General features: G+C 41.1%; 1 protein-coding gene across 5 annotated transcripts; it reads right to left on the reverse strand.

The window, feature by feature from the left end:
• Window positions 1-1,666: 1,666 nt before the first annotated feature.
• NAA30 (N-alpha-acetyltransferase 30, NatC catalytic subunit) lies at window positions 1,667-21,828 on the reverse strand. Of its 5 annotated transcripts, XR_014946191.1 has the most exons (6): window positions 21,776-21,828; window positions 20,566-21,501; window positions 13,287-13,410; window positions 11,392-11,447; window positions 8,963-9,048; window positions 1,667-5,000 (listed from the first exon to the last, which is right to left on the reverse strand). XR_014946191.1 is itself a non-coding variant. In XM_015865874.3 (5 exons), exons 2-5 carry the CDS (start codon window positions 21,496-21,498, stop codon window positions 4,863-4,865), a joined length of 1,251 nt encoding a protein of 416 aa, XP_015721360.1. In that variant the 5' UTR covers window positions 21,499-21,501; window positions 21,776-21,828; the 3' UTR covers window positions 1,667-4,862. The 5 variants fall into 5 exon arrangements, 3 of the variants coding, with proteins under 3 accessions (XP_015721360.1, XP_015721361.1, XP_085403991.1); XM_015865874.3 differs by lacking the exon at window positions 8,963-9,048; XM_015865875.3 differs by lacking the exon at window positions 8,963-9,048 and having other exon boundaries at window positions 21,711-21,828.
• Window positions 21,829-22,060: the final 232 nt, after the last annotated feature.

Here is a 22,060-nt window from a genome sequence, read left to right on the forward strand (position 1 = left end):
CAGAGGTCGAATTTAAACCTCTATCTCTAAATTATATATTTCAGCAACCTGTAAAGCAATGGCTTAACTTAGAGAATCACTCCCTTTCTCCATCCCTGCTTTAAATGAACACAGAATCTGAGAGGTTGGGTTTTTTTGTTGCTGTTGTTTTCTGTTTTTATCCCCAACATTAATTACAACTTTTCAGTATGTTCTCTTTTCTACTCGAGTCATTTCAGGCCAGGAAAACCTCTTATTTCTCACTCATAATTACCTGAAATCGAGGCCCCGTGGGCCTAAACAGCTCTGAGAAAAGCACACAGTGAACTGCTCTTGAGCTTTGGCAGAGGACTGTGCAGACTATAAATCATAACTTGGATTTGACCTTTTTCCTATCGTATGTAGCTGAAGAAAGATCAATAGGAATTGCTGGCAGTGAGACAGAGGGGACTCTCCTTTCTCCTTAGCTGTGCTTTCTGAGTGAGGGCAGATGTTCAGTGAAAGAGGAAAACATGTGTACCTCAGCAACGGATCAACACAACCGCAGTCCTAGCAAGGTGTAAGAACTGGCCATCATTTAATGAAGCGTCATCTAAAGAAGTTCTCTCCTTGAATACACAGCAGCTGCCAGCATCCACAAGTTCCTGTGAAGAGGGCTCAGGCAGGCTCTGCTGAAGGAGGACTGTCCTGCAGAGGACAGCAAATGTAGAAGATCAATACCTCATCTATTCTAAATCCCTTTGAATTATTGCTTGTTTTCACCTTACCCTTGAGCCTTACAACGAAGAGCAATAACCAGGAGCAAAATGTAGTCACAGCTCTGCCTTCCCCACAGGGAGTCAGATATCAATAGGAAGAGGAAAGCCTCAGCATCCTCACCACAAACATGCAGGCACTGAGAAGTGTTCCCCTTTTCCCTGCATGAATCATAGTTCAGGATCCCTCTGCGCTCTGTTTTTAAAGGAATCAAAGATTATCAAAGTGCACTTGAGTGGGCAATACATAAAACGTTCCTTCCTAAAAATATCACCCAGCCAGTCCTGCCTGAAACATCTGTTAGAGAAGTACTTATGTTTTCACATTCAACTAAATGTTAGGTCTCTCCAAAACTATTCTAGCCCTGATTAAATGCACTGGGCCTATGTGTACACCGCAGTGCAAGACACAGGAAGATAATTTAACCTGCTTCTTGCACAGAGTAAGAAATGGAGAAGTAGTAAAATGTCTACAAAAGTGTGAAAACTCCATAACAAACTGCAGGGATCAGGTGGCTGAGTGGTAAGGAGTCAGGAAAGCAGCTGAAAGAACAGACCTGGGGCTGCTGCCAGGTGAGCAGCAACTTCCAGCAGAGGCCGAACACGTGCAATGCTTGCTGCTGAGTTCTTAGCAAGTTTTAGGAACCTCATTGCAACTGCAGATGGAATAAAGCAGAGAGGATTTGTAAAACCCATCGTCTCCCCAATACAACCTGTTTTCATCTCTGCAAGCAGTTCCCAACTCCCACTTCTTTCAGCTAAAACAATGAATCCACTCCTATTGTCCAGGAAAAGTCCAGTGATATTCACCATAACCTGGCACGCATGGAAAAAGCCTCCATCTCAGTTCAGCTTTGAAACTGAAGTTCACACAAACGTTGCTTTGTAGACAGAGCAAAACAATCATTAGAACATTTCCATCCAAAAGGAAATAGATAAACAACTTAACCATTTATTTGACTGCATTGTATTTTAGACAGCTTGTACATTTCATAACCCCACTGTTTTTGTTCTCATCAAAAAGGATAAAGGGACAGAAGAATATAACCCACTCAAAACAGCAGTCCAGTATTTGGATATACACTTGATAGTTCCATAGATGCCTGTCTGATACCTCAACTCCAATACAGGTCACAGTGCTTATACAAGACCTGAACATTTTGAATATAGCACTCCGTTTGAGCAATGTCTTGTGGTGCCTTGGAGAAGGTTGTGATGCACTCTGCAATGCCAATTAGACTATGCCTGCTTTGCTTGTAGGCGACGAACCCGATCATTTCCTTAAAAAACAAACGAACAAACACAACGTAATGCAAACATCCACACCTGACATGGTTTGGGCAAAGCCAAACAAAAACTCATCGACTCCTTAGTTGGATTTGTCAATGCAAAAGGTGAGGGGGAGCAGACTGCGTTTTAACAACAGACATGAGGAGGAAAAAAAAGAAGCCAACTTAACTTCTCTTTGCTAGATTTGTTTTGAACATCTGCTTTCATCTCTCTGCAATTCCCAGCTTCCCACTCGAGACCCAATTCCAAGCAACCCAGAGAATAACCCTGTTCCATTTAATATAAGCCCAACGCATACAGCTTCAGTATCTTCCATAGTGAACTGCGTGTCACACAGCAGCAATAGGAGAACCTTCCAGGGGATGTGCTCTTTGAAAAGGAAACACGCACCTCTTTTGTGCAGCGTTCTCAAAAATGACATGGTGAGAATGAATTGCTTCTTACAACAAACAGAACCTCGTTTGAGGTTTGCTCAGCAGGGATGGTATTTTTCGGCAGTACCTACACAAAAAGGGATGCTGGCTCCACGCATCGAGTCTGCTCTCAAACTCAAGACACCCACAGCTTAAATATTAACCTCCAGAAAACTTGCCTGTCTGGCTTTTCGGTTTTTAAAACATCAGCAGACACACAAGATAGCCTACTCTGCAGTTTGCAGCCCAGCAGCTGCTAACAAGGCACGAAGCTTCTCTTATCTGCCTCCTTAGTTCAAGCAAGCCAGAGCAGGAGTTACTTCCCAGACAACTTGAATACATCTGGGAAAAGCCTGTTTCCATCAATTCAGCATTCCCGACATTTAAGCCTTCACCTCCTGAAGAACTGCTCTAAATAACTGGCAAACCAGAACGGTGGGAGAAATATGAACAGAAAGCCTTGCTCTGAACTCTGCGAGTAAGATTCCAGTTCACAGCTCTGATTCAGGCACCGTTTGAAGCGAGTTTTCCTTGCTGAGGGGAAACGAGCCCTCTCAGAAACACAAACAGTGTTTCCAGGCAGAAAACTCAGAGGGGCCGATTTCTATACAAAGTCTTTATTTTCAAATACAACTCATCATTTGTACACGGTAAGAAACACCCATCACCACGTGCGATCCCTCTGTGCAAAAATCAGGCTTTACTTTAAATCCAGTTTTCCTGCACAGGGATCTTTTCCACACGTTCATGGAGGTAGGGGTGTTTTCTTTTGTATGTTTTTTTTAAATGTACAGTAATTAATAACAAAACAACGACAAAAAGACTCAAACCAAACCCTTAAGAAAAAAAAAATAAGTGTAGTAAGGCAAATCTGAAGAGTACGTTCAACTACCAAGGAGCAAATTCATTGAGGGCTCATCCTTTCATTCTCCCCTCCTCCCAACCCAACAAGATTCTTCCTGAAGTCAACTAATACTGAGGAAAAATAGAACTGAAACAAAAAACCCAACCAGATGATTCATAGAACTGAGTTATACGATCATAAGAAAGCCTAGATGCTGTAATTACTGAACACACTGATGGGTTATGGTTAAACCTATGTAAGCCCAATTGGGATAGAAAGTGAGAGAGAAGATAAGAAAGAGAAATTTCCCTTCCTCACCACTTTGACTTTGGAAGGAAAAAATAGAATCCCCCAATAATTTAGCTCATGTAAGTTTAGAGAAAATGAGAGCAGCTAAAACTGGATACAATACACCTTGAGATTTATTTCCAAGACCAAGAACCAAAGATTGAAGCATTTTAGAACACTGAAGCAAAGCAATCTGAATCTGAAAAAGAAAAAAAAAAAAAATAATAATAATTGTTCAAACTATTTTAAAATAGCTGTTTGTTTGTGTTTTTTTTCTTCAGAGCTTCTAGTGATAATTTCGATTAAATAAAATCATACCAATTTACATTAATTTTCTATATCTTCTTTTATAAGTCCCTCACTCTTTTAAAGAAAAAAGTGCATCCAAAACCAGCAGAGATTTACTGGCAACATCAGGTTCTCTTTTAGCAGCTACTCAAGGATTTCAAAATAGCTTAACGCTTCCTGCTATAAGAAAAGAAGGGCCTTCCATAACCCTCGCTGGGGAGAAGTATCCAAATCATAAAAATCTGAAATAATTTATTATCAAATCCAGAATTTAAATAAAAGCAGAATTTTTCTTGTTTCTTTTCTTTTTTTCTTGCAGAGACAATTGAAGAAAGTAAAAGAATAAAAGCATGCACTCCAAACTTAGAGGTGAAGACAAATATACTTATCTATACAGGCACTGGCAGACGCAATTTAATTGTTACTGTTACTCATTGTAACACACACCCCACCCTACAATACATTTTTTCATTCACTAATCACTGAGGTACCAATATTTAAGAATGGAAAATTCAATATTGAAAAATAAAACCTAAAATTGAAGCCTTTTTCCAGAAAACTATGGCAATTTTTTTTTTCTTTTTTTTTTGTATGAAATGTTAGTATACTTATAGAATTTTACAATCTACATTGGCTTTTTTATTTTGTCTTTTATCCTGGAACCAAAAAGTCGTGTTCCACATACAGGTTCTTTAATAAAATGTTCACTGTGTACGTAATACAGTCAGTAGACTTGCAAATGAACGAACCTATCTTGGCTATCAACTGGCACATCTTGCTGGTACCAAAAGAACTCCAAGTTTGAAACGATCGGCTTTAATTCGGAACAAATGCGCCATGCCAAAGTGCAACAAATATGTGCGACACTCAAATGAGACACTGACAGATAAGAGCTGCATGGGAATTACTAAGTCCACCTGCAAAGCAATTTTGTACAAATTGCATTGCATGCAAAGGACAACTCTGCGCTGTTGGGACGTCAGTTGCTTGATGTGATGGTTTCTTTTAACGCAGCCATAGTTTAAGACGCAGTGCATCAACTCCATTTAAATAGTATCTGAACAGCCTCTTGTCTCGCACAAACCCAAGATTTTCATAAAGTTTCAAAGCAGACTTATTTGTGATTTCTGTTTCCAATACAACCTTCAAGAGAAAAAAAAGAGAAAGCATGTATGAGAAAGCTGTTACAACCGATCAAGTTGTTATTTAAAGTACACTTAAAAGCAATTACTGGAATCAATATTTTCATGTCCTCATTTATGCAAACAACCCCCTCCCCCCCCCCCCAATCCTCACTTATAAAGGGAAATAGCAGATAACAGCAGTAGTTGTAAGCAAGTTCCATTCATCTCAAGATTCTGTTTGCTATGAACAGTGTTTCAAACCATTATCTAACAGCTATGGTAGTAAAGAGCAACAACAAAAAAAGATTATCCAGTCCAATCATCCACCTACCACCAATACCTCCCACTAAACCACGGCCCTCAGTATAACAACTATGCATTTCTTGAACACAAACACATACTCTGAATGAATCATAGAATGGCCTGGGTTGAAAAGGACCACAATGATCATCTAGTTTCAACCCCCTCTGCTGTGGGCAGGGTCGCCAACCACCAGACCAGGCTGCACAGAACTTCCACACATTATAAGAACATGGCATGCAGCGAGTTATATTTCACCCCTGAATATCTCCCACCTCTAATTCGAGTGATTTAGACCTAGATAGAACCTTCTTCATTCTATGCCCTGCCTTGAGATCCAATGTTTGTAAGGCATATCTGCGCTCAGCACAAGGACCCCAGACACAACCCAGAGCGCACACACCAGGCAGATCCCAGGTTCATAAGGTCCTGTTCAGGGCTCTATATGCCCTATACCAAAATTCCTCATAGGCCAATGGGCACATCAAAAGCTACAGAGAGCAAAGCTGCTGCAAGAGAGGCCTGGGCTGGAAGTAATTGGTTACATTGAGCAAGTAAAAGGCATATAATTACATTTCAAGTAATGCATCAATTTCAGAAGATAAAAACTTCTTGGTCATTTGTTGTTCCCAACTTGCCTGGCAAGGAGGAAAGAGCAGCTCTTTCCTTTTTATTCTTTCTTTTTTTTTGGCTCTCTATATTGACATCACCACAGTTGAAGGACAAGCCGTCACCAATAGCTCACATCAAACCCAAGTGTAACCCATGGAAAGTAAAGACTGAAAAGTGTCCCACGAGCCTCAAGGGCTGCCCAAAAACCACACCTGCATTAACAAGAAGTTAAACTGCTGAAGTACATCCCTCTGAATTATCTTTGCCAGTTTTCTCCAAACACAATGAACAGAGCTATGGCACACCTCACCTGGTAAACAACACACCCATCCCAAACACTAAGAATCTGTTCTGCCTTTTCAATGCTGTCCACCTCAGTTATTCAGAGATTCTACTGTTAAGGATGGACCACAGTTGCTCAAGAACACTGGCTGAACCAATTAACTGCCAAGACCCCATACAATCCCACAGCCACCTACATTCACATATCAACTCACAAGGTTGGAAAGGACCTGCAAGATCATCTAGTTCAACTGTCCTCCCATTACCATTGCTACCACAAGCTACTTCATAAAGCAAACTATCAGAAAAACAACTCTATCTTCCCTCCATCATGTTTGCTCTTTGCAGAGGTTACTAGCATTTACACTGCACTCCTTCAGTAAGGTTTAAATTCTGCTCTGTTGATGTACGTCAGCATTACTTAAGCTCCAAGCCACTCAGACCACATTCCAATGGACAATTCCTCCTGTGCTTTTCAACCTGTGAATGTTTAAGAACCGTAAAGCTGAAGCTAACAATCCAGTCAACAATGTACACTGGAGGAAAATAAGACTTAAAAGAAGTTTGTTTTACTAGAACAAACATTAAAATATTAATAGCCATAGTTCTTAAATTACAGGACAGTCTATTGTACCCGTACTCCTAAGACAAGCAAATTCAATTCTTGGTCTAATGTGAAGAACTAGAGATTGAATTTCTCTTGCTGGCACCTCATGCAATAGTACTATCAAGCCTTAAAACGCGATCAATTACTCGTACTGACTTCAATCTATTAAAACGAATAACTTTCAGGTTATTATCAATTATGGAGATGCAGTAGTTTACCTGAAGAGTTCCTCTTTTCTACATGAGTATGCACACAGTACCACTTCTTAGCTCAAATTAAAACAAAGCATTATGCCAAACAGGAAATCTGACCCATGTAAACCCACAAAGCAGGAAACTCTTATTTGAACTCTGGCTACAAATGGCATTTCACTTGCACTAAAGTTCTTTATTCTGGCAGAATGATAAAACATGCCTGTATTCAACTGCAAGTTTGCATACCTTGCACTGCTAGAAGACTCCCAACACTGCATATCTAAGGGAGGGGTTATATGTTGAAATTCAGGTTTGCTGGAATCCTAGCACCTGAGCAAATGCTCATCTTGAAAGCTAATGCAATAGATTTGTTCTGGTATTTCTAAGGAAGACTTCGCACAGTGAAAATCTCCTGATCTCATCATAGCATCTTGATCTCACAGAGGGCTACATACACACTCCTGAATCTAGGAAGGAAACACCTGTTTTATACATGCTTCATTAGCCTGATTTTGCGAAGAATTCTTCTCTTCAATCAAGCTCAGAATCTTCAGTTGTTACCTTTAATACTGATCTATTTTATTCTGCAAATAAGCCTATTAAATCTACTCATAATACAACCTATCTGCTCCTGTAGATCAGTAAGGTTCGACTGGGTTTGAACGTGATTTTCTGCATGAGTTGCAACATTCTGTAGGCCGTTATTTTCTCTTATGCCCAAAATATCTAAAACTTACAGTTATCATCTCAACTCTTCAATTCTAGCTGGTTTTAGAAAAAAGGAATCTTTTGTAAGAATGAAATACAATGTTTCTTGTTATTACCTTCTCATACCCAGCTTACCTGGGCTGAAGGAAAAAGGCAGTCAAGCTTTCTTGCTTTTTCAGCTCAAACCCCAAATGCACTTAAGTTTAGAAACCAAGTCATGGAATATGGCCAAATCTAATAAACTAATAAGGAAAATACTCTTTCAGCACACACAGAAGAGGCTGCTACTCCTACAAATAAGCTTGGCATGTTACGAGATTCAAGCTACGGTTGCTTGTCCAGCATCCTTCATCAGACTGACTGACTTACCATTTAAATATATGCAGTATCCCAAATATCAAACTTAAAGACTAAGAAAAACTAAAGATGTCAAGAGTTTGAGAATTTCAAATAGGATCATGTAAAAATCCATCACTCTTAGAAGCGTATCTTTCTAATTCAGTACCATACCTAGTGGTGAAGACAGAAAAATCTGACCTTAAAACACTTTAAAGTTTCATAGGTGACTTCACAAAAGTCACAATTCCTTTCCACACTTTGCCAAGAAAGCTATGATGAGCTTCACTTAAGTCTTATTTTGATTAGTTAGTAGTTACACGGTGCTGAAATAATGCAACATGAAGTGAATAGCCATGCAGATTACTTACAGTCATTTGTTACAGATGGAAAGTCTGTGAACTAATAACTCTTCCTTTCCTTATTCTGATTAAAGGATGGAGCAGCTCCCTGTGACAATCTTAAGTAGCATAACTTACGAAAAGTGCTTGTCATAGAGACCAAACAAGTATACAAAGGGCAGCTAGATGTTCTATTTGCTGGAGTTGACACACACAACAACACACACACATACACACTTTTTCCAACACTCACTGTTGATACCTCAGAAGTCTAAAATCTATGATACTTTATGACAGACCTCACTGAGCTAAGTGTTTATCAGGTTATATATATCACAAGTTATTAAATACATTTATTGCAACTCTTCTGTAATTAGATTGAAGGGAAGAGCTTCCAAACAGCTTTTGGAAAATTTCAGTGACAATTGCAGGTCCATATTTCCTATTTTTAATGGTTTTTTTAAGCAATTTTCAAAGAGTATTTTTGAATTGCAATCTGTTTTGTATCAACAGCACCTCCATATTTCCATCATGCTTTTGATTTTATTAAGAGATGCAGAAAAATCATGTTAAAAGCAGCAGGGAGAAACTATTTACACACCTCACAAGGAGCAGTCACTGTCACGCACTGTTTCATCAGCCAGGCATCAATCAGATGGACAGAAACTGTTCCCCCCCCAGCAACTGCTGTAATAAATGATGAGGGTAAGTTTCTCAGCTCTGTCAGAGAGCTTTAAATAGCAGGTGGCGAACTGGATCTTACAAATCCTGGTCACAACTTACAATTTCTCAGCAATCTACTATGTGCAACAAATAAACATCGTTACTGTTGTACCACATGCCCGGAAGAAACCTATACTTGCTGCCAAAGGAAAGGAATAGGCTTCTTATTTGGTTGTATATTACCTGTATGTTAAGCATTAACATATTGTATTACTCTGGGCATACCTCTGCCAATTGGTGTAGTAGGAAGTCAGAAATACACCCTGCTCGAGCTCCTCATTGCCTGGGCCTGAGTTCCCATTTCAAGGTTTTGTACTGGTATAAAACCAAACCAGTGCAAAAGCCCCCAAGAAGCATGGCATGATTAGTTCAAAGTCACCACCCCCCACACAATGCTATGTGATTTCCAAACTGGGAATGAAATATGCCTGCACCCATCCAGCACACACTTTAAGGAGCTTGCACTGAAGCACATTTGATTAAATAGGGACAGCAAAAAGCCTGAAAAAATGACCTATGATTTTATTATAAGCATCTATACAAGACTGAAGATGAAAATCTATGACTAAAGATTAATGAGGCCTTACTGCAGAGTAGCCTACAATCCCTACCATGTTTATTTTAAGTAATGGTAAGAAAGACTCTTGCATTATTATTAAAGCAGGGGGGGAAAGAAGAATGACACAGGAGAGCTCATTACGTGCATACCTCTAAGACAGTCCAGTATATGAACAGCACTATGGGAGAAGAAGTACACACACTCATACATAATACAGGGAGCATTGCAACTCTGGTGGCCCAGGTAGAAACACAGAGCTCTGCTGTTGACTCTCTAACAACAGCAGGCTTCAAGACCCTGCATCTCATTTCTCCCAGTGTGATGAGAGCACTGCTATCCTTGTTTTTATTCCTCTTCACTCCTCAAATCTCAGATATGCAGCAATTGCAAATGAACTCAAAACCACAGCGGAAAGAAATGGAAAAGATAAGTTCAAGGTAGCGAGTAGAAAAATAAAGCACAGGACAGATGATAAAAGCATCAAGACAAAACAAAGAACTTAAACAATTACAGAACTATCAGACTGCAGTACACTGCCTGAATACAACAAATAGTAGAGAAAAAGATGCAGGAAAACTGCTCTCTTCAAATACTTGAAAGGTGATTGCAGTGAGAGTGGGGCTGGTCTCTTCTTGCTGGTGACAGGATAAGAGGAAATAAGCTTCAAGTTGCACTAGGGAAGGTTTAGGTTGGATATCAGGAAAAACTTCTTTACAGTAGCATTGTTAATCACCGGAATAGGCTCCCCAAGGAGGTGGTTGAGTCACCATCCCTAGATGTGTTTAAACACCATTTGGATGTGGTGCTCAGGGACATGACTTAGCAGTGGGCTGTTAGGGTAGTAGGATTAAGTTGTGGTTGGACTTGATGATCTTTAAGGTCTTTTCCAACCTGAGCAATTCTGTGATTCTATGAACTGGACAACTGAGGGAATGGAGTGAGATGAGGTAACAAAGGATCATTAACAGTGATACACTGAAATAACACAGCGTTCAGATGTCAGGAACAAGCTAACAATGGCACTGTAGCAAGCAGATGAAAGTTAACAAATTAGATAACTGGATTAAGGTGAGTGGTTGCAAGGGGTGTTTATCACAAGTTAAATAGGGAATGTGAAGATAGTTGCTTCATACACTAAAAAATTATATATATGTATGTATGTATATATACACACACAGGACTACAATCTGGTAAAAGAAAAGACTAACAAATAGGCCAGGGAAAAAGCCTGATGGTAATTCAGTCACTTTCCTTCACTGCCATGCTAAATCATCAGAACTTAGTGCTATGTGATACAGCTTCAGCATTGTCAGAGTAACCCGACTACCTGCTGCAATAAAACTATAATCTGCAATATTACAGCATGTACTGTTCCAATACCTCCATGCATTCTGAAAGCATGGAAATATTACAACAACATGCAAGTTACACTGGTCAACTGAACCTAAACTTGACTCGCTAGAAGAAAATATGCCAAAAACTGAAGGCTGAGGCAGCTTTGCAAAGTAAAACATAACCTGAAACACCGCACTTGAGTACTTATGACAAATTTAGAAAGTTCTTTTATTTATGCCATATGTTTTTGAGGCTTTTTTTCCTTCTGTTATAAAAGAAAGAGTGCATTACTAACCCTCCTCCCACCCAAAACACATTCCTGTGAAATTAAAAGACAAACCTGTGAAATGAATTCACTCATGGGAGAACACGAACCATAAACAATACAAAAGTTTTTGATTATGAGATCTTACCTCATCACAATCTCCTTCGACCATAGCATAAATAGCTTTCTTAACCAAGTTTGTACCTGAAACACAGATTTCAGTAAGCATTAATTAGAATTGAGGGGCAGGAGATGTTAGCTTATATACAATTAATCTGTGCTACTCCTACATGCTGCGACACCAGAGGAAATCAGGGAGGAAAGAATTTAACAAGAAGCTGCAGTCAAGTTGCAGTCTCAAGTTTGAATATTGAAATCATCCCTAAAGTTATCCAGAGACTCAGCTTGAACGCAAAAGTCTTCTAACACAAGGATATTAGAAACAGGCTTCTATGTTTAACATGGTGTTATATATAGCCTTCCAAGATGTGATTCATTCCCTTTTGCTGCATTTAAAGGCAAAATCTGCTGGCATGTACTTGAAGGGCATTCATCTTCCAAGGGAATTTCCTCTTACTAAAACAAATACTTCTACTAGCAACAGAACTTATGAAACCACTTTTCTTGCAGCTCACTCCCCATTTGGATTTGCTAGTAACTACTATGTGGTCAAAGCCCACCCCTTCCCTTTAGCCAAGCATTAATTTCATTATTTATCATTATTTCTCATCTATTTCACAACAGTTCTACGAATGCGATCTCCCTACCTGTCTGTAGAATTGGGGTGAAATTGAAAGTTGATTTCAAAGTTATTACTGGAAAAAACTGCTGTTCAATGAAATTGCATAAATGTCACTTCCATAAGAAGGCTAAGGAAAAGGAGAAAGAACCCCAAGGAATCTAGAGATTCACTTCAAGCATCCTCAGAACTTTAATCAATTAAGATTTTCACTGAACAAAACTGTACTGCATATAAAACACCTTCAGATTAACAGCATACTTTGAGTAACAGCAAGATGATAAACGCAGGATAAATGTTAGCATTTACATAATACTAAAGTAAGCAAAATGTTAAGTATAAAAATTTATATTGCTCTAAAATAATGGTCTGACTAAAGCAAAGGAGAAAGCTTGCAGAGATCTTAAGAGCAGCATTAGTTCTTATTTACTTATGAATCCAGACACCTGCAACTAAAACACAGCAGGCTGCTTCGTGACTCAGCTAAAAGGAGAGAATGATTTCTCACTATCTCTTCCTTCTGCTCCACTACAGACACATTAAGAGCCTCTGAACTGTATCAAAATAATCACATATGCCAACATGGTCGCGATAATTTTTAACTTAAAGATGCTACAAAATATAATTTCACAATAACCATCTCAAAAGAATTAAGGTTCCTAAGAGCAACCCTAACACCAGGTTTCCTAGTTGGCTTGATGAAAGGAGAAAAATCCCTTCCAACAGGGCAAAAAGCGATCAATGAGGGAAGGCAAGCTCCCTGCCAAGAGCTGTTTCTTTCATTGTGCCATTTCCCACCAAAACAGATCTCCATTTTGGTTGTTCAAGTAGTAATAGACAACTATTTTTCAAGCATTAATATAGCATTCAGCTATATACGTTCTCCCCAGTGGGCAATATATACATAATTCATAGGGGAAAGCCAGGGGACATATGCACTGGGGAAATAAATAAATATATATATACACACACTGAACACAACAAAGTTATGAAAGCACACAAAAATGAAAAGCAATTCCTGCAGTTGTTATTTAATAATGATAATTTGCAAAGGTAAGTGGCTGCTGAATGCCTTTTGTTTTAGCTTCATAAACCAGATGTAAAGCTCGTGTGGAATGGGCACTCTGGGTTAGTTCAGCTGAATGGAGAAAGACACTGGGGGGGTTTGTGTAGATGAGCAAGGCAGGGACAACAGCATACCACCACATCTACAAGTACAGCCCTGCTTCAATCTTTATGCACCAAGGTTTACCCCAACAACGTAGGATATAAGTAAGAAATAACAACAAAAAGGCTCTTCTTACCAATTCCTTTTCTTCTGTATTTGGAATCCACTGCTAACATGGCTATATAACCTCTGCGGAACATCTTTTTGTGCATATCCAGCTTGCAGACGATGGCACCTACACACTCTTCCCCTACCATGGCCTTAAAGACAAACATATAGGTATGCATTCTCAGTTTATGATCTGCAGTGCTACCAGAATTAGTAAAAACAGTACATTTAAAATGAAACAGCAGTACAAAATTTGAGTACAACAACCAAGACAGTTTTAAGAAGGTTTCCAGAACTACAAACAGGACTAAAGGTCTCTTATTTCTCTATCATATTAAATTAAATTACAGTCCATCAACAGCCAATGAATTGTCCAGGAGAGAATCGCAGTATTACTCTATGAAGTCTACCAATATGAACATCTGGGATAGAAGGGGGGTAGAAAAGAGACCAGGTTAAGGCATAGATCCTTCCATATGAGCTGCCACAAAGTAAAAAGCTCTTTATTGTGATCTGAATTTTCAAGTGCAAGGGCTGGAGTAGATAATATACTTCAGTTTTACCTGGCATTGATGTGTTATGACCATAACATAAGAAAAAAATGTCTTTGCATTTAATCTTTTAGTAGAAACAGTCATTTTCAGTCATGGGATATCCCAGGAACAAACAAACAAGAATATCCAGTTAATTTCACACATTTTCACTGTTCAGAGATTTTATTTACTAAGAGCTACAAACTGACAGATCCAATGGTATCTTCATAAAAAGGTGTGATTAAGGAGACATTCTGAAATAGTAAGATGAAAAAAAATACACCCAAAGATCCTAACTCCTCCCCAAGCACTTATCAAACCATTCATACAGCCGCTGTGCTCACACACACACAATAAAATCTACCATGAAATACATTAGAGACAGAATAACTAAGTCATATGTTAACTGAATGATTAGGCAGCATGAGAGACTAATGACATTATAACCTACAGCGGTAAAGTGAATAATGCTACAAAGCAGGACAGCATCCAAAGAATATGAATTATTACTGTTTATTCAGAGAAAGATTGACAGATAAAAAAGAAGCTGAAAATTACATGCATGGGTGTGTTTAAGTGGATCCTCAGAACTCTGAGACCTGTATCTGCAGGGAGAACCAGCCTCCCGCTCAAGCGTGCCTCCTAAACCAGGCCTACAGCACATGATTGGCACGAGCATGTGCTAGCACAACAGCTTCTGGATAATCCAAATTTGCAGCACTAAGAGACATCAAACAAAAAAGACCTGTCTGAGCCAGTATTACCAGACTTCCAGTGCTCGTCTCCCCAAAGTCTCTGGTAGGGACTCTGTAAACAGAATGTTTTTTCTGTGCAACTTGTAGGATAAGAACCTATAGGCAGAAGGCTCTTAGATAGAGATCATACCACAGGCACAGATCTGCAGGTTTTCTGCCTGAAGTGTGATGTCTTCCAGCTCTCCATTTGGACAGTGGGTTATTAACCAAGCCAGCTGTCAGCCAGAAGCCCATTAGAAGGTGACAGGAAGCAGCCTGAAATGAATGAGCTGCCGTTCCAATACACTGTGATGCAGCATGAGCCTAACAACACATCTAATATGGTTCGAGCTTGTCAGGCAAACGTAATTATAAATATAGCTATGTTTTCATTTAGCAAAAATATCTCTTTTTTCTAACAGCACCCAAGAACAACCCTGAACAAACTAAACGAGTGGTTTTTAAAACAACAAATGAAACATGATCCAAGTGGGCTGCAATACACAGCCTCCAAGCAGTCTTTTGTTTGTTCTAAAACACACCTTCATTTCATAGGAAAGCTGTACTTATACAAAAACTGCATGCAAAATATCAGCTCAAGGCAAATCTTCTATCTCAGCTCAGACCTGAGAAAAGCAGGGAGTTAAAGAGTATCATCAGACACTGCTCATAACACTGCTATAATTATGCTGAGTACCTAGATGTAATCTTAGACCTTGCTTAAAAAAAAAAAGAGAGACAGCACAAACTGGCACTTGATTCTTTTCCTCCTCACCATTCAAGAGCAGCACCACCTCACACACAGATTTGTGTTCTTTCTTGTCAGACCTCCTTTCTAAAAAAAAACCTACCTTCATTAAACACGTACTTACATTGAACATTAAACGAACAGCGAATAATTTTGCTGCAGCAATCAAAGGAAATTCCCACTGATGTTGCCACAAGGTTGCATACAGTATCACTTTGTTACCACTTCCTACAACACTTAAATCTGCCTTTCTGTAATTGAGCAGGTGAGTCTGCCTCTTCACCTCTGACTGCTCCACTTCCACACTGAGCACTGCAATCTGAGTTTTTCTGTCGCCTTTCAACTCCTTTTCTCCTCCTCTCCAACCTTATCTAAAGCTGGAAACAAATCCAAAATGTGAAGTAAAACTCGGTCATCTTTTTTTCTTTGGGAAACATTTAGCCGTGTAAACAGAAGGGAAAAGAAAAAAGAATGAGAGTTGGGGGAAGGAAGGAGACAAAGTAATTCCTATACAACATCATGTATGGGGAGACTACCATAGGATAAATATTCTTTTCAAGTACTTCTAAACATACAGGTTTCTACAAATAGAATTCAGCCCAAGTTGCCATTACATATATGCCCCATGGAGTACTGTAAGATTTATTTCAATCCTAAATTCTCAGCAACATTAACACACATTCAAATCTAATATTTGCATCAACTTTGTTCTTATTTATGAGTTTAAAAATCAAACTAGATTTTTAAATCTTTGTATTGCAGCCACACACGGCCAGAGTTAACACAGATGTTTATAAATCAGCAAGAACATCGACTCCCTTATAATTAAACAACTGGCATCAATTTCATTTGCAAAGGTGGCATTGCATCTGTCAGCCACCACCTCAATGTGCCTTTTGGACCCAGAGTTCCCACTTACAGATGACTAAACCAACCAACTCGCTCCTGGAAGAGGAATAATTTGAGATTCAAATGCAGTAGAACCTGCACTACCGCAGGTTCCCTTTCCATCTCAGAGTATCACAGGAACAGCTTGGTACGAATCTTTGGCTTACATTTAACGATCATGTTACCGAATGCCATTAAGGAATACATTTAGGCTAATGGTTTTAACCTGGAGTCTGGCAGTTCAGTCAGAGCTCTTTACAGCGCTGGGCAAATCACAAAGTCACTCTCCCTGCTTCCACTCTATGAAACTGGACACGAGTAATTCCTTCCTGTGCAATTCAGCGCCAGAAGAGCTGCACTCGCTGCTGTTAAATACACATACACCACAAAGACTAAACCCTTCACAAGGCCTGCTGGAAGAAGAAGTAGCACAGCAAGTGTCTCAAACCATGATCATTCCTAAACAGAAACTGGAATACAGAGGAGCTGCAGCAGTTTGCAAACTGGGAGTGGATATGGATATGACAGAATGCCTTCCTAGGTCTGTCATGAGGCTGGTAAGACTCCCTGTGCAGTTCCCTAACTTTTCTTGTTCTCCTTTTATCCCCCAAGCATTCTGCAACTGAAAAAAAAAAACAAAACAGATGATTTATTACAACTCTTTAATTTCAACGAGAAGCACAGAAACTCATAAACGAATTCCAATAAGACAATAAGTAAAATATTAGCAGGGAAAAAAAAAAAGGATCTTAACTGTGGCCGTTTAGGATTTACAACCCATCTAAAACCACGTACATGGAATTAATTGCTTATTTTAAAATTGCTTAAGTTTACATTATAATAGCTGCTATAGCTACTGGCAAAGTTCAGAACCCAATAAAAGCGTGCATTTTTCCAGATTTTTCTTAAAAGGCTGCTGAACAGTGCAGTGACTCTGCAGCAATGAATAAAGGAGAGATTACAACACTCAGTCAGAACTCTGTTGTTATTATATCCTCTCTTACCCAAACTTTGGAACAGAGCAAGGTTTCCCAAGCTCACCTCTCCCACGCTACAGTATTTGGGAATCAATGTTATTTTTTTTCAATACTTAATTTATCAGTTCTGAATGGGAGGAGTTGGAACACTGTCTAGAATCTGCAAAAACACTAAGCTTCAAAAATGCACTTACAATCAATACCGGGACAAAGCTGTGGCAATGCTTAAAGATATGAAACAGAAAGTTAGCCCTTCCCTCCCTCATCTTTGACAGCAGAGTGGTTGCTGTAGGTCATCTGAAGAGAAAGTGGGTTGACAAAGCTCCTGGGAACAAATAAAACCCAAGCATTTGCAGGGCACCCACACCCAGCACACCCACACCTGCTGTTCCAAAGACAGGAGGAATCTAAGCTTAAGCATTCAGTCACAACTTACAGATGAGAAGGCTATTTATTATCTTGCTACAGCTCAGTCAGATAACGCAGCAGTGTCCCACACCAGAGCTATTTATCAGGTCTTCTCAACATGTTAACTCAAAGGCCAGGAATACGGTTACACAGATTCATCTGATGTTAAATGATGGGTTTTGATGGTTTTCTAGTACCTTTGAAAGAATGTGAACTTGTTTCTGACCATGCTAGTGATTGGTGAGGGTAGGCCCCAGGCCTTCTTCCAGCTGTGTATTCTCACCTCTCTTCTTGCATTAACACCAGTGTTTGTGCCACACTGATATGAATATGTTTAGAAAACTAAAGCAGCTGAAACTTAACTCTATGACACTTGGATCCTTTCAAACACACATACACGTATAAATGCATGGCTGGGCATCGGAGCTAGCTTAACTTCCCAAATCAGATAAACTAAAGGTTGGCACAAGTGAGGACAAGATGCTTGAATCAAAAGAAGCAACAAGCAGCCCTATGATTGGCACTAGCTGTTAAGTCACATCACCTTGTGAAGGCCAAGCCAAAGCTCAGCAAGCTTCAAACCTATGAGGTCATCATCCAGAGGAATAACATCATTAAATCCCCTGGAAAAGCTCTGCATTGTCAGGTATCTAAAATGCCACATAGCAGAATTACAACATTTAAGTTTGTTTTCTGAATACATCAGCAAGGGAGAACTGCTAATTATTTAAGGAAATGAGACATCCTGTCCATTTAAACAGAATTAGTTCTTTTCCCTCATGCTGTTGAGGAAGGGAACAGTGCAATGAAGACCTCAGAGTGTACATTGGAAGACCTCAAGAAGAGTAGTGATGGTGAAATCCAGTAACTAAAATGATAGAAATACTATAGTTTTCCCCCTCAAATACAAGCAAGTTACAGTCCAGTATCCAAGAAGAATCAAAGCCAAAGCAGAACCTGAAAGCAGCAGGGTATGAGGCTGTGAGGCACAAATGATTCTGTGGGATCAGGCTCTATCCTTCCGAGCACCAACCTGACATTGCTCTTGCTAATTGGAATATGTAGTTCCTGCTGAAGATAAATATTTTAAAGAGTTATTAGGTAGAAGCAGTTCAAGAATCCATTAACTGCAGGAACAAATTCAATTTTATAGAACAGAAAGTCTTCAAGACAACCACTAAACAAGCCTTAAAAACACCAAAATCAGTCACAGAAATACATCAAATGACTCAAGATACTGGAAGAGCTTCAAATTATTATGTATGTAAAACTATTTGCTAACGGCTTTAGTCATCTTCTCCTCTAATACTTTACACACTTCCCATCATTCTATCCTTAAAAAGAAAATAGCAAAACTGAGTGAAATTACAGAATTCAAATAAAGTTCCATCGATTGATCGAGACTAATAAAAGAAGCTGTCAATACTAAATAGACTTAAGATGTTTTCCTTTCCTTGGGTAAAACCTTCCTCCTTGAATGCATTCAAAAATACACTAGAAATCATCTGTTTTAGTGCTATTGAACACTTCGCCACTGCTCTTGGAGTGGCAAATAAAAACAGATGCACGATGCTCTAATAATACCCAACACTGCTGGCATTACTGAGGGCACACCTGATGCTGCAAGTATAGACATTCGTAGTTCAAAAGCATTTCTTTCCAAGATGAGGCAAATCAGTCACACACACAGCGAGGTGCAGGCACTACACTTGAAAAATTACCACTCCGCTCTGATCAGCACGACTAGATATTGAAGAGTGTTTTCAAATATTTTCTTATTTTTATGTTGTTCCAGATGGTAACGTTCTGGTCAACCTCCTGTAATCAATCCTACTGTATTCCCTCTTCAGGACTGTAAGAGGCACATTTCTGAAAACTCTCCTATAAATCATATAAATCCCACTATAAATTACACCAGACCCTAAACTAAGAACGTTTAGTGAGTTGAAGGCCAGATGGATTCCATTAGCTTTACCTCCTGTACTCATATCCAATTAAAATCTTAAAGAGGTACCCCTGAATAAAAGGGTATCTTGGCTCTGGCTAAATCATATCTGTCAGTGTGTTGTCCTGCCTCGATTGAAGCATTAAGAAAAAAAGAATTCATCATTTACTTGAGTGAGGAAGCACCATATGCTCCCCAAAACGTTCTGTTTTACAGAGCAGCTTTCCAATGAGTAAATCAAACACAGCTAAGCCCACTTCTTGTGCATACGTACCCCTCAGGCCAGTTTCATATACCTGTGTGTGGACTGCTCTCATGCTTGTCAGCTGAGACACACGTTCCAAAACGATCTGGCTGTTCTCTTTCTAAATATTCAGCACTAAAAACAAACTAAACTAAAACAATCTTTGTGACAGCGCAATAGGAAGAATACAACAGTAAGGTTTATCATTAGTACTGTAAGACAACCTGAACAAAATGAGTATTTCTGTATGGTGCATACACTACCAAACCTGAAAAGTGATATAATTGTACTTGAAATTCTCAAGGTAAGCAAACAGATCAAAAAAGTCTACAAAACCTTCAGTAGTGCCCACGTCAACATGCATACACCAGTCATGCTCAAGTCAGTTTGAGAACCATTGTGCAAGAATTACTAAGCACTCACAAGACACCCGTGGACTAAGTACTTTCTTTTTTAAATCCAAACCTAGGAACTGAAGCAGAATGACAAAATGAGCTACCAAAGGTCACAGAAGTCAACGTCAACACCAAGATTAGAAGCCTTGAATTCCTGGATCCCAGCCCTGCGTTCAAACCCTTTCCCCACCATTGGAAAGGTATACTAGTGAATGTAAGAACTTCAGACATAAGCTTTGCTTATACAGGCTCAGGTGAGAAGGAGGATTCATTAGTGTTACATACTTTCCAAAACTCTTGGCCTTCCCTCTTAGCCATAAAAAGAATTTTAGAAGTATTTCCACATGTCAGCTCTTTAATCATGCCTCCACCCCAGCCTTAAACCACTCCCAATTCTTACCCTCTTCCCCCCCCCCCCCCCCAACCAGCACTTACCAAAAAGCAAAGTTGTGGCCAGTTGTGGATAAAATACCTATACGTGTAAATGGAGTAGGGTTCAGACAGATCTTTGGTGATCAGTCTCATGATATCGGGCATCTGCAGCTCTGATTCATATCGGACGTATCGTATCGTTAGGTCCTCCTCGGGCTGACAGTCCGTTCCCGAGCCTTTCAAACTGCAGCCTGCTGCTAAGGACCTAGAGAGCAGCAGCAGGGACTCCTCCTCCTCCCCACCTTCATCCCCCTCCTCCTGCTCTTCCTCCTCCAAGCCAGTCCCTCCTGCCAGCCCATTGCGGGCCGCAGTCTTAGCAGCAGTCGTAGTTGTGGCAGCAGGCTGGCTCCTGTCCCCTATTGCTGCTGCTGCTGCGGGAGAAGGAGGAGGAGAGGGTGCAGTCCTTCCCTGGGGAGGGAGGTGGTTGGAAAGGGGGGACGAGCACGGTGCTGAGGCCGGGGGCGACGGCTGCTGCTGCTGCTGCTGTCCGGAGCCCATTGTTTTGCTGGCTCGCTTGTTCTCCAGCCCCTCGGGGGCTGCCCCTGCCTCCGAGCCCAGGATCTTGCTCTTGAGTGAGGCCCGCAGGTGCCGCAGCTCGGGGCTGATGAGGCCGTTGAGCTGGTGGTTGTGGTGTGGGGGGTGATGGTGGTGGTGGTGGAGGCGGTGCTGCTGCTGCTGCGGCCCCCCCTTACCGCCGTCGCTGCTTCCTCCTCGCTGCTGCTCCCGTCCGCCCGCGGGTCCCTCCTCTTCCTCTTCCTCCTCCTCCTCCTCTTCGGCCTCCTCGTCCTGGGCCCCGGTGCAGGCGGCGGCGGCGGCGGCGGAGGTGGAACAGGAGGAGGAGGAAGCAGGCCCCCCTCCTCCTCCTCCAGGGAAGGGGGAAAGCGTGTCCCCCTGCGGGGAGAGGACGCTGCTAGGCCCCGGCGGTACCTCGGCCATATCCTACGGGAGAGACCGACACAAACCCACCGAGGAAGAAGGCGTCAGACCGGACGGGGGGAACAGGCCGAGGCAGCGGCCTACACTGAGCCAAGGCCGAGGGGGGGTGGGGGGGCCACGAACAAAGGCACACACGGTGCCCGGGCCCCGCCTCGCCGCCCCACCGCCGCCTCTTCCTGCCGTCCCGCTCCCCCCACCGCCGGGGTCCTTACCCGGTTCCTCACGGGCCCCTTGCGGCCGCCGAGCCCCCCCACCCACCGCCGCCTCGGCCGCTCACCCCGCGTCTCCTCAGCGCCGCGGCTCCCACTCCCCGCTCATCCAGCGGCCGCCAAGCGCGGCCGCCGCTGTCGTAACGCGAAGCCAAGTTTCCTGTCAGCTTTTACGACGCTTCCTCACTTGGCGACGGAGCTTAGCGACTGTAGGGCGGGCTTCACCAAGGGTCTGGGCGGGGCGTTGTAGGCCGCGATATGGTGGGGGCGGGTCGGTCTGAGATGTGATTGTGTGGCTGTTAATTAAAGCACCTTTTTGGATCCTCATTGCCTTATTTCCCATTCCAGCAGCC

The sequence above is a fragment of the Coturnix japonica genome, chromosome 5, assembly GCF_054131305.1.
Source record: "Coturnix japonica strain WE chromosome 5, WE-NBRP24, whole genome shotgun sequence".
In the NCBI taxonomy this organism is placed as follows: Eukaryota; Metazoa; Chordata; class Aves; order Galliformes; family Phasianidae; genus Coturnix; species Coturnix japonica.